The 18154-nt window shown below is 44.7% G+C and overlaps 1 protein-coding gene across 7 annotated transcripts in view; it reads right to left on the bottom strand.

The window, feature by feature from the left end:
* SASH1 (SAM and SH3 domain containing 1) overlaps positions 1 to 18154 on the bottom strand; it is a 220390-nt gene that overhangs the window by 115461 nt on the left and 86775 nt on the right. For 6 of the 7 annotated variants that reach the window (XM_059700636.1, XM_059700633.1, XM_059700638.1 and 3 more), the window contains one exon: positions 8615 to 8743. In XM_059700636.1, the coding sequence (XP_059556619.1) occupies positions 8615 to 8743 (129 nt within the window). Of the gene's footprint in view, positions 1 to 8614; positions 8744 to 18154 lie in introns of those variants that run through there. The other variant, XM_059700637.1, reaches the window with a different exon arrangement.

Here is an 18154-nt window from a genome sequence, read left to right as displayed (position 1 = left end):
GGCAAAAATTTCAAACATCTTCATATTCTAAATAAATGCAGAAAGGATTTATGCACAAGCTTCAGAGTAACCAGAGATGGAGATTAGGCCTGAACTGAACTTGCACACCACTGCTAGAGTTGATAAACTGAGCCTCCACTTCTCACACCCAAGTTGACATGTCAAGAAGGGAGAAGGGGGCTAGATCCTGACGCTCTACAGCAGGGGTGGGGAACCTTTTTTCTGCCAAGGGCCATTTGGATGTTTATAACATTATTTGCGGGCCATACAAAATTATCAACTTAAAAATTATTTGGTCAAGCATTTCATTAACTCACCCCTCATGCCTTGGCAGGGCCAGACCACATGATTTTGGGGGCCTCTCACTGCCCACGGGCCAGACGTTCCCACCCCTGCTCTACAGTAATACAGTGAAACATCAGGGGGAAACAACGGCTGTGCTCTGAGGTTACTGAGATATCTTTTCCAGGCACCAACTTAGTTAATTTGTGTCCTCCCAGATAAAGAATGATGGAAAAGCCAGAATAAGTATAATGGAACCAACTTTGTATTGAACAAATTTACCATCTTGCTCTCTTCTATTTAAAATAAAATTCTCAAAGCTTCCAAACTGAACACAAAGGCAGCTCCAAAGTAAAAAACACTTCTGAAATGGATATAATGATCTAACAAAAGGTGGCCAGGGAGAGCTCCAGTCGATATATTTGGTGTTCTGGGACTCAATTCTTTCTGTCCTTGGTCATTTCCGTGCACAGGAGCTGTGCTGAGGGACATGTCCAAAATATGGACCTATATGTCGGTCAGGAGGCCAAGGTCAGCTGTGTGCAGCACACCAGCAAGGGCTTACAGCCCTGCTCCCAGTGACTTCCTGTCTGGACCCTGCATGCCTCTGCCTAATCCCATTCCAGACGCCTAACCTCCCCATCCCCATCCCCAAGCCAGGCCTTGAGGACAGGTGGACCACTTGGCCTGGGCCACTCAGTCTTCACCAAGAGCCTCAAGTTAAAACCTTTGACATTATCGTCAAATGACATTATAGGTACAGCAGCAGAAAACCACTCTTAATTGTCTGAAAATAACAAGCACGCATCACACTCCTTTACATGTTTGTCTCATGTCAAGGCCATACAGGCCTCTAGTCCAGCGGTCGCCAACCTTTCGGACCTCACGGACCACCAGTGGTCCGCGGACCACTGGTTGGTGACCACGGCTAGTCTACTACCAACTGACATGTTTAAATAGCCCATAATTAGCCTGTGATTAGCACAAACAAATTACACTGTTAAGAATGCTTAGTGATTGTTAAATTATAAGCACTGAGGCGGCTTGACATTTTGGTAACATGGTTTCACTATTCCAGGGCTCCAAAAAGGCACCTGGCCTGGGCTTCATTCAACTCTGAAAGGTGCTGATTCTAAAACTGGACACACTTCTTTCCCAGGCCGAGCCCTGGCCAAGCCCAGAATCTGCCATCAAAGAGGCCTTTCTTAAACTTCAATTCCTTGGCTTTTCTCCCCAGTTACTGTCCATTTGATTAACATTTAGGAATTCTCCCTGTTGTATGTAAATGAAAACCACTACAAAGCTCAGACTTTCCCCCCTTTCTGGCAAGCATTTGGATTTTAAGCAGGATGCTATTTTGGTTTTTAATCCCCCAGGCATACTGTGTTTTATAAGCACAAACACACACAAATCCGTCATTTCTACATTCTCGGGAGCAAAAACAGAAAAAGAAGCTAATGTTGTTGAACCATATTTGAAAAATCTGATGAAGACCTCTCAACTCTAGACTATTATGTCACACATAACACATCTAATCTGTTCGTTTCCAGCGTTGTACAGCATACAAAGGTCTCTAAGTTGAAGAGGACAGAAGCACACCTAAATTGATAGTAAATATAATAAAAGCCTTCTTAATTATGAGGAGGATGGGATGATGCCAAGGTCGAATCTGGCAGCCAAGAGACCTGTTTATGTCCATGTTAACGGGTGCAATGTACAAAAAAATGCTGACTAAATTGGGACTGGCCATTTGACTACAAACGGGACTTTGTCTGAGAGGAGCCAGAGCAGAGAACTGTATTACCATCTGGCTGAAGACATAATGCCTCAGTGTATTTTGACATCGAGTGTGTGAATCCCACAGCAGAATGTAGTTCAGACTCCCATCTGATGCCCACTGTTTCTGATTGCAATCTGCGAATCAACAGTAGCCCAAAGCGAGCGAATCATGTCAGTTCAGGCAAAATGCAATGAAACAAAAAGCAATTCCCTTCAAAGCAACAATTTGGGCTTTCGCAGTTGAATATTTAAACACGAGACAATCTGTGACACAGATCACATTCTTATCCTGTGGATAATGAGAATAAGAATTCAGGGAGTTTGCCTCCTGAGTATCTAATGGGCCTGGGACACGCCAGTACTTCCTGGGCACACCTTTCCCCCAGGCACAATGTGGGGGCAGCTTTGCTTTCCTTCTTGTCTTGAATATTCAGGGAGCGCTAAGGTCCAGGAAACCTGTGTCCCACGCGGCTGCTTACTGCAGCAAATAACAAAAGAGCAGTCGGTAAACAAAACTAAAACCCCACAGAGAGAATGGACTATGTGTGTGTGTGTCCATGTGGAACCACAAGTTAGTTCACCTTGGCCCAGCACGTCAACTATTGCGAAAGGGCAATGGTTTCTGTTTCGTCTTGGGAATGGCGATGAATCAGAACATCCTATTTTTTATATCATTAATAATCTAAGGACCTGTGAAAGAACAGCATGTACCATTTTTCAGCACATTTTATACCTTAGGTTTCAGCCACAGGCCATAAAAACTAGATATTTCTCTCTCAATTTCTGACTTTTTCACAAACTGTGACCTCGGCCTTAAATTATTCTGTATTGTCCTCACTCCCCCCCACCCCACCACCACCACGGCCAGGTTAATCTTCTATGTTCTGTATGAATGGGCCTGGGTGTCACCTCCTTCAGGAAGCCTCCTTTGATTTTCCTGAGCTGGGTCAGGGGCCCTCTTCTGTATTCCTGCACAGCATTTTAATAGTCTGTTTACCCCTCTAAAGTGTGACCTCTTTGTGAACAGAGAATACATTTTTATATGTGTTTCTGCAAGAGCAAAGTGCCAGATATATGAATCAATGTAAACTTACTGAGCACCTATTATGTGTCATGCATTGTTCTCTGTTCTGGAAGACAGAAGTGACCAAAGGACACCCACACAGAACCCTGCCCTCACCCCAGGACTTCCTGAGAAGGGGCACGAGGGAACTGCAGGGGGATGGCTGCGTTGCACATTGTGCTGGGTGTGAGTGACATGGATAGAGCCACCAGACCCAGCTGTATAGCCAAGACTTGCACATGTCAATATGCAAATTTTACCTTACCAAAGAAGAAGTTTTAAAAAATTACACTAAGGAGAAAAGATAAAGTGAAAATGACATAATGCTTGTAACTGTTGAACCTGGTACAAGGTACAGAAAGCTTGGTATATTTTGCTCTTTATAGTTGTTCAAAATTTCCCAAAATAAAGGCAAAAAAAAACCCTCTGCACTCATGTGACTATTAATGACTATTATAAATATTAGTTAATATTAATAAATATCAACAACTAACAGACCCTCTTCAGCATTACTACAGGAGGTTCTGAACTAGGAACAGAAGGGATGGAAAAGAAATGAACAGTAATAGGTCATTCACGATGATGTGCCAGGCACTTGATGGCAGTTTTCTCAACTAATCCTCATAACCACTTTGAGATATTTTTACCTCCATTTATAGAAGGGGAAACTGAGGCTTAGAGGTTACACAACTTGCCAGCTAAGTAAAACAGCCAGGATCTGAACCCGAGTATGTCAGACCCCTAGCCACTTTCCAGCAGTGGTTCCCACACCCTTTGCCACTGCAACAAGTCCGGAGGCTAGGACTCCAGCCTGGGTCTGGGGTGGGAATGGTAACGTCTGGAGAAGCCCAAGGATCATCACCAGTCATGACAGACACCACTCTTATGCCTCTTGGTCCATGACTGTATATGGAACAATTAAATTATGAAGACGGCAAGAAACAAGCATTATACTTGAGAACTGTTCCATCACAATGGCTCTGGTATCACATTTCTCTGTGATAATGGCCATATTTACACTTCCATTCCCGGCCCTTAGAGACCTGGGTGGGTCCCCACCTGGGCTCCCGTTTCCTGGTGCCCACACAGATGTGATAACGGGGCCCGGCTTCGGTCGATGTCGTCCATGGGGTCCCGCTATAAGTGGGGACTTTTCCATTAGGGCTGTGCCACACGGAGTCATCCTCAAAGATGCTGAGGACACTGATATGGCCAGGAATAGAGGCCACCTTGTGTGTGTCCCCTTCCTGGCCACGGTGTCACTTTGACAGATGTCAGACTTCGCGTCACTAGAAATGGGCCCATTATGGACTCGAAAACCTGCAGCCGTTTCCAAATGCAGCTTCTCCCAGCCAAAAACACACATGGTGCTCAGGCATGCGCCAAATGTGTGCAGATATGGGCCACTTCCCTGCTGTTCACAAGCACTAACGATCCAGTCCCCGGCAGAGGCCACGGCTGCCGTCCAAACGCACCGGTCCTTTAGGGCCCATTCGGTGCGGAGTAAAAATTCTCACTGCAGTTATCAATTTACATTATAATTCCTGTTTATACTGTTGAATTTTCACCCATCTGTACTCTGTTGCCTTCATCTAAACCAAATGGCCCCAAAAACACTTTATCAAATAAGTGCTTTATTCCAGTCAGGAGCCGGGTGATGAGGTACTGGAAGAATAGCTTGCTATCCAGTCCAGAAAGTTAATTACTAATGTAATTATCAAAACCTTTTATTTTCAGGGTTAAGTCAAGCATCTCTGTGGGCAGGCTGTCTTCCTGATTTGTTTGTTCTCCAGCTGGCATGTAATTAGCTCTTAAGGACGATGCATTTTTGGACTTTTGAAAACCCAAACACAAATATTTGAGTAACTATTCTATCTACTGACTATTTCCTCATCCATAGGATTTAAAAATAAAACAAAGTCATTAAACCAATTTAACCCATCACCTCAAACTCTCTGTGCTCAAGGCTGCCTCTACATGACTTTTTCTACAGCAGATAAAAGAAATTTAAAGCTACGTTTTTCCGCATAAAATGTTTTAGGCTCCTATAACACTATTTCCTCTTCATGCTTTTGATGGATTATTTCTTCTCCAAGAAATCTCACATTCAGCTTTGATAAGGCTGCTCACTTGCATAGAAAGAAAGAATTAAGCTGCAGGTTCTCAGACCCGAAGCTGCTCCAACAGCAGAACAGAGAAGTTTGTCTACTTGTCCAAAGGCAGAACTCCAAGTCAAGAAATAAAGATAAAATCTGATGCAGTGAAAGGGAGCATTATGGCCTGAAAGTTACAGCTTTTCAAGAAAACTGAGTTCCCATGAGGACTCGGTCTGTGATGAGCTCATGACCTCGAGCGGGGTCTTTACTTAAGTCTTCGGTGTTGTGTTCATGGCCTGAATGACGGATGACCTTAACCGTCTAACAGGGACGTCTAGACTCCGGGGGCCTGTGAACGGCATGGGAGGCACAGGGCACCCACCCTGGTCTCCTCCAGTTAGAGACCGCCCCTTGCCAGCTGCAACTGGCCTTCAATCTCACAGAAAGAGAACCTGAATATGTCGATTGGGCATCTTACTTTCTCACAAACTACAGTTTAAAGGGGGAACAGAGTATTTAGCCGCACCCGAATCGGTTCCCACCAATGTTACTCACCACCACATTCTAGCACCTTTGATGAGAACTAATTAAGCTCATGTGGTGTTTCTCCTCCCCAGACTGCCTTTTGCCGCTCTGGAAGAGAGCACAGCAAATTAGGCCCATCTGTCTACATGGGAAGAAGTTCGTTTTCCCAACGCCAGCAAGCTTCCTTTCCCACCTAGAAGCTGCCTTCCGAGGCTCCCAAACACCATGGGATGATGATGGTAACCTTACTTCCTAACCAGCGAGAATTCTGGGGAGAACACAGCTCCCAATTCATGGAGATCATTTCCTTGCACAGTGAAATGTCCAGGGACGCCACAAAGTATGCTACCAGACTATCATTCAAGGTCAAACTTGCAAACTCTGTGCGATATTTAAGTTCTTCTGCTGCAATCTTGCCAAAAGGAAAGTCTTTTTTCATTAACTATGCCCCAACAGGAGAGCCTAATTAATTTTAACAGAAGCAGAGGAGTCTTTTTGTCACATAATGTTACTTTCTTTAAAGGAAAGAAATAAAAGAGCCTCGCAGTTCACACAAGCCAGGAGACAAAGTTATAGAAAAGAAGCCACTGGCAACAATGTCAGGCTCCCAGCTGTCCCTAACTGATGCTTCTTCTTATACTAATGCCCACCCCTGCCAACGGCTAAGTCAGTGCGCACAAAAGGAGAATCAGTAATTATTTGACAGTCATGATAAAATGTTATTCCTGACCCAAGTTAAGAGAAGAAACTAAAGCTCATAAGAAGGCCGACGTCTTACTCGGTGGAGGTGGGTCATGTCTACTTACAGAATATTTAGCAGTGCAGCCTAAACCACTAGTTGGGTCCTTACGTAACAGGTCCTTATAACATAAAATGAATCCTATATAATATCCTATATAATAAAAGCCTAATATGCTAAGTGTCCAACCATTCGTTCAACCGCTTGACCAGTCGTTATGATGTGCACTGACCACCAGGGGGCAGATGCTTTGACCCGTAGGTTAGCTTGCTACTGGGGTCCAGCTGATTGGAGCTAGGTGAGACGGGCCAGACACGCCCTGGAGCCCTCCTGTGGTCCCTCCCTGGCCGGCCAACCTCCTGCAGTCCCTCCCCAGCCAGCTGACCCCAATTGCCCTAATCAGGATTAGGCAAGATAGCCCCAATAGGGCCCGATCGGGACTGGGTGAGATGGGGAGGACACGCCCTCGAGCCCTCCCAGGATCCCTCCACAGCCCCGATCGTGCACCATTGGGGTCCCCTGGCCTGGCCTGCTCCCTCTCGCAATCCAGGTCCCCTGGGGGATGTCGGAGAGCTGGTTTCGGCCTGATCCTGGCAGGCCAGGCTGAGGGACCCCGCTGGTGCACAAATCCGTGCACCAGGCCTCTAGTTATTAATAAAAGAGAATCTGTTGCTAGTTTCTTAATGGGTCTTTTTTTTTCATTCCTACTCTAAGAAAAATAATGTTAAGGATTCAATTGAATCAATAATTTTCATACTTTTTTTTTAAGATTCATATTTCAAAGCTCTATTTTAAAACTGGTCCACATAGCCTCTGATACAAAAAAGATGGCCAAAACGGAGGTGATCCAGATGTGGTGAGGAGGCACAGAGGGTTTAGCCTCTTCGTCTGCCTCACATTCCTGAAGTGGTCTTAAGTCACCACAGGGAAACAAAACAATTTGAAAAGCACTGAACCAAAATGCATTCAAGTATAACATAAGCAGCAATTTTAACTAGTAAAGCAGAAGTTCCAGTAAGGTATTTTACAATAAATGCACAACATGGAAATACTAGCATACATATCGATTATCTATTTAGAGAGGATCTAAGCTATTCAGTTACTACTTATCACATGCAAGTTCAAATGCTCCACTAATTATACACATAAAACCCTTTACAAACCAGTCAAATGGATTTCAATATACCTGAGTGAAAGAAGAGCATGTAGCCATGAAAATAGTGATGACAAAGAGGTCTTAAACATGGAAAAATATGCCCTAGCTGGTTTGGCTCAGTGGATAGAGCGTCACCTATGGACTGAAGGGTCCCAGGTTCGATACCAGTCAAGGGCACATGCCTGGGTTGCAGGCTTGATCCCCAGTAGGGGACATGCAGGAGGCAGCTGATCAATGGTTCTCTCTCATCAGTGATGTTTCTCTCTCTCTCTCTCTCTCTCTCTCTCTCTCTCTCTCTCTCTCCCTTCCTCTCTGAAATCAATAAAAACATATTTTTAAAAAAGGAAGAATAAAATAAAATATTAAGGAAAAAAGCAAGAATTACATTGCTGATATAAAAATGCCCAGACAACCTCTGAGCAGAGATCTGCTAAAATACCAACATGGTTATTGCTAGGTGGGAGATTAGTGGGGGGGGGGGGGGGGGGGGCGCAGTTCTTGCTTTTTTAAATCTTGTTTTGTTTTTAAAAGGAGGAGGAGGAGGAAAAAAGGGAGGAAAAACAGGAGGAGAAGGGGAAGGGAGGAAGGAAGAAAGGAAGGGAGGAAGGAAGGATAGAAGTAGCTTAGACATCCTTTGGGCTTAAAAGTCAATTAAAAGGTTGTACTTAATATACTGGCCAAGAGTAAAAGCATCCTTTCTGTTAAGTTAAAGAAAAAAAATCGAGCCTTTTAATAAATACAAAGTTTTGATCATACTGCCCCAGCCAATACTCATTCAGTCTGATACATGCAGAACTGGGTTATTAACCTTTTAGGGATCTGAAATTTTTCATCCCAAACTAGTTTAGCAGCTTGCAGTTTGATGCTCCATGCACATCAGTACTGTAGAAGGCCCAAGGAGTGGGTGTTGGGCCATGAGCAGGGCCATGAGCAGCCGGCTGGGCAGGAGCACGTCCCCAGGGCCACGCACTCACCAGGTCCAGGTCCTGGGAAACCCGCCGTTTGCGCAGCTCCTCCATCTTCTCGCACACATCGGAGAAGTAGGTATTGTAGTAATCTGCATACTGCTGTGCCAGGTCATCGATGTTGCCCAGGGAGCCATCCTGAAGGTGAGGAGGGCGGGAGGGAGAAACAGGGAAAGAACAAAGACAGTCAGTCCACCTGCAGACGCCCCACGCCATGCCGTCTCCCTCTCCACAGGGTTTTCGGTGATAGCTGTCATTTATTAGGTGGGGAACATGTGCCAGGTGACAATTCCAAACGTCAGCACAGCCCCTGGACACAGGACCTAGTTCCTCGCTGTATAGATAGACAAACCGTAACTCCAAGAAGTTGAGCAACAGCCCCAGCTGGCAGGGCTAATGAGCAAAGAAGCCAGGCTCCCATCCTGGGACTGTGTGGTACCCAAGCCACAGCTAACCCACACCTCTGCCTGCCTTGCACGGCTAAGGTACCTCCAGCAGAGGCACGTGTCAGTACGAGGCTCCCTAAAGCCCCGTGGGCCCTGGCTGCATCAGAACCTCCTGGGAAGCTTTTGTGAAATCCTGATGCCAGGACACCACTCCCAGAAGTTCTGATTGGCATCCGAGATTTCAGCAACCTACGGGGAACGCTGCATCTGGGACACACCTGAACCATCCCCTCCCAGGAGACCCTCAGGAAAGTGGAGTCATTCCAAGTACAGATGCAAAAGTACACATTACAAAGTTGCCTAAACAAATAAGGAATCACATCTGTCTCTTTCCTGAGGAAAGTGCCCAGAAGGTGTGCTGGAGCCCACACTCCTGAGTTCACACCCAGCTCGCTGGCACGGGTGGTTCCGTGACCTCAGGCACGTTCCTAACCTCTGGCAACAGTGGGAGAGTAACAGTCCCTCCCTCACAGGGAAGAGTAATGAAGGATCATAAACCACTTAGAACTTAGCCCATCCAAGTCCACCTGGTACACAGTAAGTGTTCAAAAGCTATGTAGTTCATAACATTCACTACAAGGTCATGTTTCCGACAATAGTCTTCCTTTAAGGGAGCTGATTCCTAACTACATGTCTGAACACAGACACCTAAGACGACAAACATGCTGCAGCCACTTGTAAGTTATGCCCTTTCTTCTAGTCATTCCTTCCTTCCTCCCTTCATTCGGAGAAAGGTCTCCCCTCCCCCTTTTCACCTCCCAGCACACCTTCCTTTGGTTTGAGTAAATGACCCTACCAAGACAACCCAGAAAAATGATTTTACCAAGACAGCCCCCAAAAATGCAAGTTTTAGACAACCTGAAAGGTGCACACACTTTGTATGTCACAGACCCCAAGCCAGCCTCTTGGCGTAATTCACAGCAGCACCACCCCCACAGGGAAATGTGTCTCACACTGAAAAGTACACTTAGGCGCAGCTCAGGTCTGGGGGCTAAGAGTTCTCCAGAGCCTTGTGCTGCAGACCTCGGGCCCCGGCAGGAGCCTGCCTCAGAGCAACAATCATCACTACCCCCACTTCTGCATTCCCTGGTTTTACAGAACTAAACGGGGAAACAGAAATTGAAAGCAATGAATTTCTAGAAAATATTCTTCCCTTCCCACATTTGCAGTAATTGCCTCTGCCTCCAAGTCCCCAGGATGGAGCTAGGGGGCAGGGGGGCTCGTCCAAGACCAGTGAGATATTTGAACACGTCTGGGCAAAAGTCACTCCCTCACTGTCTGAGAGGACAGGCTGGATGGACAGTGTAGAGAGGTAGGAACCGACCCTGCTCTTCAAATGTTCACTGTCGAGTAAATTAGGAAATAACATCAGTCAGGGGTGGACTCTGTGCTGAGCCTCTGAGGAAATCCACAGAGGCAGCCAGCCTACCCTATGGGCCTTTGCTTTTCTGTCTTCAGTCAAGGAAATTGTCAGAAAACAGTCACTCTTAGGAAAGAGGGAAGCACCTCAGAATATCTTAAGGTGAGGTTCCTGAAATAATTGGTGAAATCAAATCACGATGCAAAGGTCTGCCCTGACCCGCCTCAACTCAACAGCACATGCCACACGGGCCACCGCACGAATGTCTACAACCTCCCACCTGGTTCTCCTGTCTCCCAATCTGCCATTGGCCCGCTCAAGTGACCTTGCCATATACTAGTAAACAGATCTGATTGGGTCTCTCGCCCCTGGGAATTAGCCATACCACCCCCATGTCCCATCCTACAAAATAAGCCCCAAATTGACCAGCCCGGCTTCAGGGCCCTTCACCTCCCTCCCCAGTTCCAACCCATTGAGGAAGGAGCTGAGGTGTGCAGACTGGGCGGACCAGCGGAGCCAGACAGCAATCAACAAGCAGCCCCCAAGGTGGCGGCTTTCCCGCCAGTGGGCCCTCTCCCACCCCGTGCACCTGGGCTAACACCAGGAGAAAGGACTGGAAGAATCTTCAGCAAAGAGGGAGGGCATGTGAGCTGCTCCCATGGGAACATCTGTCCTGACCACCAGCTACTGACAGCCAGGACTGTGAGAGCAAAGTGCCCGCCGAGGCAAGGGCTCGTCCACAGCTGCCTCCGCCAGCGGGGAAGCACCTGGACAGCTCCGAGGACAGAGGGAGCCAGGCCACCTTTAGCATCAGCATCTGCCTCCATTAACCTGGGATGTTTGCTCACACGCCAAGGAAACAGAGCCCTCACCGTCCCTCCAGTTCTCTCCGAGAACCCCGCTTTCTTAGCTCACTCGCCCAGCAGAGACAGAGAGAGACCAAAGAGCTCCCTTTCGAGTGTGTTAGAAGGTGGAGGGCACAGGACGTTCAAACACTTTAAAACCCAGTTTTATGAGTTTTCACCCTGATCCTGCTACTCCCCACAACTAGGGCCTCTGGGAGACCCTGGGCTCTCTAGAGTGGTCTTGGTCTCCCCAGAATACGATGCTGTCCTCACCCAGAAACCTTCTTTCATCCATCCAGGAAATGAAATATACCCGTCACCTTCGACCAAGTACAACATCCACATCTAATACCTGAGTGCCTGAGTGAGCCTGTTAGTCATGTTATACATTCTTAATGGAAATTAACACCTATCTATCATCTACCTATCATCTATTTACCTACCTATCTACCTATCTATCTATCCCTCATTTAGAGGCACTAGGAGTTGTAGTGTCCCAGCCAAAGCACTCTCATCTGGAATTCTGCCTTCTCACAAAAATAACCAGCCTTTATATGAGCTGTACAAGTTATCACAACCCACTGTTTTCATGGACTAAATCAAGGCCACTCCAAAAAAAAATTCAATTATTGATGTAGCTTTGTTCCACTTACTTTTCCCCTTTTTCTCTCCTCTCTCAAATATCCTAGCAACACCTTCAAAACCAACCGTTCACTGCAGTTCCAAAGTTTCGAAGCTGTTGATCAAACTTTTTTCCTACTCGTAAAAACATTTAGTTCCCCAGCCCTCACTCCCAATCACTCAGAACTTCCTAGCAATGTGGGAGCCTCAAAATATATCGGTAGCTCATGAGGGAGAAAACAGCTGTTCAACTCACTCAGGCCAAAGACAGCAAACATCTTAGGCTGCGGTATTCACTCCATACTTGTTGCTCAGCAAATGATCATTCAAAACAGGGTGGCTCAGCTGCCTCTGTGTTTTCCCAAATTGCTTTCCAGATGTGCACTAAGTCCCCATAATTAGCACTTTCATCAGTCTTGATGATTTAAATGCCAAAAAAGGCAAAAAAAATTTTTTTTATTTTTTTTAAAGTTGGTCCTGTCTGCAATCCCCAGAAAGGAGCCTTCCCATCCATCTCATTCGGGACTATCTGAAAACCTTTGCATCGTTTCTATCCAACGTGTTCTTACTTGAGATAGTACAGACCTGTCAGTAAAAATATTTATCTCACGAAAAATGTTTGCAACATTAGTTGTAGGGAATTTAAATAATGCAGCTGTATTTCGTTAGCTCCACACCTAGTACGCATCTTTCCTTTTGATTATGAAGTCCATGTCTGACTCAACACCCTACAATGCCAATGTCTGGAGGCACTGATGTTACAAAATAAACTAACTATAGTAACTTTAAATCAGCTCTAGTTTATTATAATAGATACAATTATTAAAACACTGAAACCAACTCTCGTTTAACCTTTTTGTTTTTAAATTTTCTGCTCTGGAGTTTAATACTTGCCTAATCTGTTTCACTTCTTCTTTGATTCTCATGCATTAGAGGCTGAAGCAATGTTTATTCAAATTTGGGGACAGGGGAAATTTTTATTTCCTCAAAATAATTCTTAAAAGTAAATTGTGAAATTTTGTGTCACATTATTGTTTTACAAGCATTTTCCCACCCCTGTCAGAGAGAGAGAGAGAGAGAGAGAGAGATGCAAATTCAAGTTCTCTTCCCTTTTCTTGTTACAGACCATGTCACAGCATCTTTCCATGTGGATTTCCAGGTCACTGGCACAGACTTGAATTAAATCTATGGTCCCACTACCAGTGTCAGCTCAATGGAAGACAATACTTGTGTATTCTTCCTGCAAAGCCATAGCACACGTTTCTACCAAACATCCATCTCTTACACACCAGCACAAAAACAGAGATAAGGGGCTATGTACCAAACAGTTCAGACTGGGGGTAGAGGATGAGGTGGGGGGCTGCTTTTACAATTAAGGAGAAAAGAAACAAAGAACTGTTCTCTCAACAACTGATTTTTACCTCCCAGGTTTCTTCTGTCTCTGGCAAAAGTGAAAAGTAAAAGCACTATGAGATTGTTATTTTTGTTTCTTCTTTCCCCAGTTGTCATTTTTAGTTTAGAGTATCTTCATAGGCTGGGGTGGGGGTGGGGGTGGGGGGGGGAATTACTCTGAAGACCCCAAGAGACACGTGTAATATGTAAGGCTGTATGCAGATTATATGCAAATGAAATGCAAATAAATGTGTGGCCTTGCTATTTTAAATACTATCTATAAAGACATAGCCTCAAGGGAAAACTCGATGTGTTGCTCTTAATGCCCAAAGTTGAAACTCTTGGCTTACTTATTTATTGTGTCTCTACCTTTTCTGTCCATAATAATAAGTACATATAGGATATATTTGATATAATATAACTTATATGTGATATTTACATGGCTCAGTGTAATATAGCTTATACGTGATATTTACACTGTTGTTTTGGAGAAGGATAGACAAGTAAATAGCTAAGTCCTCTACAAGCTAAATCCATGAAGCCTAACAAATGACTTCACAATGTGTTTTATTCTTAATTAGCTTGTTTAAAGATTTTTGAGTTGATAAACACTTTCAGCAACCTTTCAAATGAAATTGCTACTGCCATAAAAAAAGTCTTTAATTCTGGTTCCTTCTTCAGCCTTTTTAAATTTGTGAGATGTCACTGTTTGTACCAGCTCTCATTTCATCCTGCCACATCGTTCTGGAGAAATTCATTGAATATATAATAATTGACCTCAAATATTTTTCTCTGAAGAATCACTCTCAGCATTTCTGCACATGGTTTGAGCTGGAATACAGTTTGTCTCCAGAAAGTTTTTTGTGCATAACAACCAAACCATATTCTAAAGGGACATATTAGGTCATGCTGGTGGGTAGGAAGGGCCCTGGGGGCACACCCACGGGGCAGGTGGCTGGAGGGTGGCTGATTTCACATCTTCCATTCCCTTCTCTCCAGAAACACCCAGGACTTGCCAAAGCCTATGTCTAATTATCACTTGGGAAATATGATCTTGATGCCATGACACCCACTACTCTGCATCAGTGGTCTCCAGTTAACAGAAATCCACTTCTGATGAAGGAGGGGCCTCACAGCAGGCAATACTAACACTCTCTCCTTCCCAACACTCTCAGCAGCTGCTTCTCAGACAATGGTCTTCAAAGGTCTCCGAAAAAAATAACAGAAAAAAACTGGGGTAGGACCCTGGCCATTTTCGCTCAATGGTTAGAGAGCCAGCCAGTGAACCCATCAATGGTTAGAATGCCAGCCAGCGGACCAAAGGGTGGCAGGTTCAACCCCCAGGCCTGGAAGGGCGCGTGCAGGAGGAAATCAGTTGACGTATCTCTCTCACACTGATGTCTCCCCCCCTCCCCCACCCCAGCTCTCTCTCTCTCTCTCTCTCTCTCTCTCTCTCTCTCTTTCCCCCTCTTCTCTCTTCTTCCACTCTTTCTAAAGATCAATGGAAAAAATATCCATCAGTGAGGACTTTTTTTTTTTTAAAAGAAAGGACTGGGGTAGGGAATCCTTAATACAGTATAATTACTTATAAATATATCTACTTACAACCATAAGCACTTATTAACATAAACTATGTCCATGTACAACTATTTACATTAAAAATACACACAAACATGGGAATTTTAAATGAGACAAAAACAAGTATACATAAAAAGTTCTAATTTCCTTCCTATTCCCAAATAGACAAGCAGCTGCAGTGGTACTCACCCTGAAGGTCATATTATTTAGGTCAAGGTCAGATCAGAGAAGCACAACTGCTGTGGGTAATTGGCAGTTGGTGAAACAGTCTGCACAGGCTGCTGCCTCTGCATGTACTACTGAGCCTAAAGCCACCATAGGTTGGCCAGGCCGGCAGTTATGAAGGAAGCTGGTCGTGAAAAAGCAAGAACAAAACTGAGCCCATGAGAACCCGGGGACCATGAGGACAACTGGAACCCATGTCTATTACTCATCAACTCCTACCTGGCAGTTGGGAGTGACCTACAACAGAAGCTTGAGCTCTTCATGCTGGACCCGCACACACACTGGGCTCAGGACTCCCCAGAAGATGAAGGTGAGCTGGCAGGACCTGGACCTGCTGCGGGTCTGGGCACTGCCTCGTGCTAACAGGTAAGCTTGCAGGTCAGAGACACCCTGCAGGGCTGCCGCAATGCCCAGCACCCTCCAACAACCGCCAGAGTCTAAAATATATGGCTCCTGCCGATTCATTTCTGGCTTCTAGGTTGACACCAGATTAAGCCACCAGAATCCTAAGATAAACTTAGGCATGAGAACAGAATTTGTGTAAATAACATTGCAGAGCATAGAACAGTACCAACAGAACAGAAAATGTTGGTGGATTATGGCCCAAGAAAAAAGGGTACAGATGCTCCTCTACTTATAATGTGGTTCCGTCCCAATAAATCCATCATAAGTTGAAAATATCATTAAGCCAAAAATGCACTGAATATATCTAACTGCCAACATCATAGCTTAGCCTGGCCTACCTTAAACATGCTCCAAACACTGACATTAGCCTACAATTGGGCAATTATCTTGAGTTTCATATTAGGATAACTGCCTGCTTCTTCTCACCAGAAGCAAGAGACACATATGGGTGTTTCATAGACACGATGGGATGCAAAAACACAAAACACAAAAATGTCCAAAATGCTAGCAACACAGTGCACTGTAGAGTATCGGTTGTTCACACTCCTGACAGCACAGCTGATGGGGAGCTATGGCTCCCAGCCACTGCCCAGCATCATGAGAGTATCAATCCACACATCGATAGCCAGGAAAAGATCGAAATTCAAAATGCCACATTCAAACTCCCTGATATCAGAATCAGAAAGTTGGAAAATCTTAAGTCGAACCATTGTACATCAGGGACTGCCTGCACTGTTTCCTACAGTATTCGTTCCAGTTATGCATGTGCAGACCGTCCACCTGATGAAAAATATACCTTCCAGGAAACCTGTGACAAGAGTTTGAAAGTCACTGATGGATCTGCCCCCCAAGGCTCTCCTCTGGAGTCTATTATAGATTCCCTGCCCATGGGTCTCCTTGGAATTCTCACAACCCCTATCCACAGTCAAGCCTAAACGCAGATGCCCCCAAGGTTCTGCATTTTTCTCTTCCTGTGCTTCCTGCTCTCTTGGGGAAATGTCATCAGCAGTTGGATGGGTTTAAAGTCACAGCAGAAGCGTTTCTTCCTTCCCTTCTTCCTCCGTCAGGCCCAATGCAGCCTGCCTGGCCCTAGGTTATGAAGAGCTTGAGATTTTTCATCAAAAATGTTATTATCAAAATCTTCTACATGAACTTGTAATCCTTAATTCTCTCCAGGGAAGTAACTTGAAAAAGCTTGGTCTAAATATGAACAAACTCAGTTTTCTGGCCATGGAGAGGAGTCACTACAATAAATGGAATGAAATTACCTCCGCGTGGGGAGAGCGCATGCTGGTATCTCTCATATCACGTTGGTTGTCAGGTGTGATGAAGCAAGTGATCAAGGCAATAAAATTACACCCTTCAATCATCAACACCTAATGGAATATTACATTAATTCCATGTAATTCAAAACTGAACACCTATGACATTCCAAATACTGTGGTAGGTGCTAAGTAAACAATATAAAATCAAGAAACCTGAATGCTTACTATTACTGGACAGAAAAGCCAAGTATGGCCTGTAGTTTACTTTAATGCAGTCATAGGGTTAAGTCATGGAAACTTGTTGAAAGGATTTACTAAACTGCGTACTTAGCATAAGGTCTTTTTGAATTAAAGGCTCTGAAAGATCCAATTTGCTGGGCTATCAGTGTCTCAAACAGGACATTTCACAGGAACTCTCAGAACCTCGAAAATACACGGGGAAGACTGGAACATTGTCAATTTGTTCTAAAAAGTTCAAGTCCAGATTCACACTCAAAACGGACATATGGATTTAGCAGATGGCGATTTCAGACTGAACTCACTTCTCATTTCTAAACTGCCCAGAGCTTAACAGATCTGGAAGGAACAGCAGAGTGAGCTAGTTGGGTGGGAATGAAGTCACAATTTCAGATCAGATTCAGAGATTTGATGAGTATGAATCACACTCTGCACTTTCTCTGGCTGCCTTTGACACATAATCATGAGTGTACGGACATTCTCGAGCATTTAACCAATAAAGATCTGATTGGGGGGAGGAGGGAGTGATCTATAGTATTCTTAGACCAGGGGTCCTCAAATTACGGCCCACGGGCCACATGCAAATACAAATATTGTATTTGTTCCCGTTTTGTTTTTTTACTTCAAAATAAGATATGTGCAGTGTGCATAGGAATTTGTTCATAGTTTTTTTTTTAAACTATAGTCCGGCCCTCCAACGGTCTGAGGGACAGTGAACTGGCCCCCTGTTTAAAAAGTTTGAGGACCCCTGTCTTAGACATTTGGAAATGAATATATTAATCTCAGAACAATTCTGAAATTCCTGGTTATAGTGTTAAAACTTATACAATATGAGTTTGCTGTGTTTTATGGAAATTCTATTCTACCACAGCTTGAGCAGAGGGTCGGGAGGTATGATAGATAGCCCATGGAATCAGCACTGGAATGACTAGCTGATTTCCTCGGATCATCCTGAGGGCAGTGGGGCGTTAAATGAGATGTGGAAGTTCTGATGTCCTGATCAAAACTGGCAACAGGCATCATGCTTATGACCATTCACTGTCACAGACCTAGTGTTGATTAAACTCTTTCTTGGTGATGTTGCCAAAAGGCCACATTTTTAAAGAACTGGCAGGTAATACCTACTCAGTGTTATCAACAAAAATTCACATGACTTACAAACCTGAGCATACTAA

Source organism: Myotis daubentonii, chromosome 6 (assembly GCF_963259705.1).
Source record: "Myotis daubentonii chromosome 6, mMyoDau2.1, whole genome shotgun sequence".
Classification (NCBI taxonomy): Eukaryota; Metazoa; Chordata; class Mammalia; order Chiroptera; family Vespertilionidae; genus Myotis; species Myotis daubentonii.
Note: the sequence above shows the minus strand (reverse complement) of the source record. Positions and strands in the feature narration are given on the sequence as shown.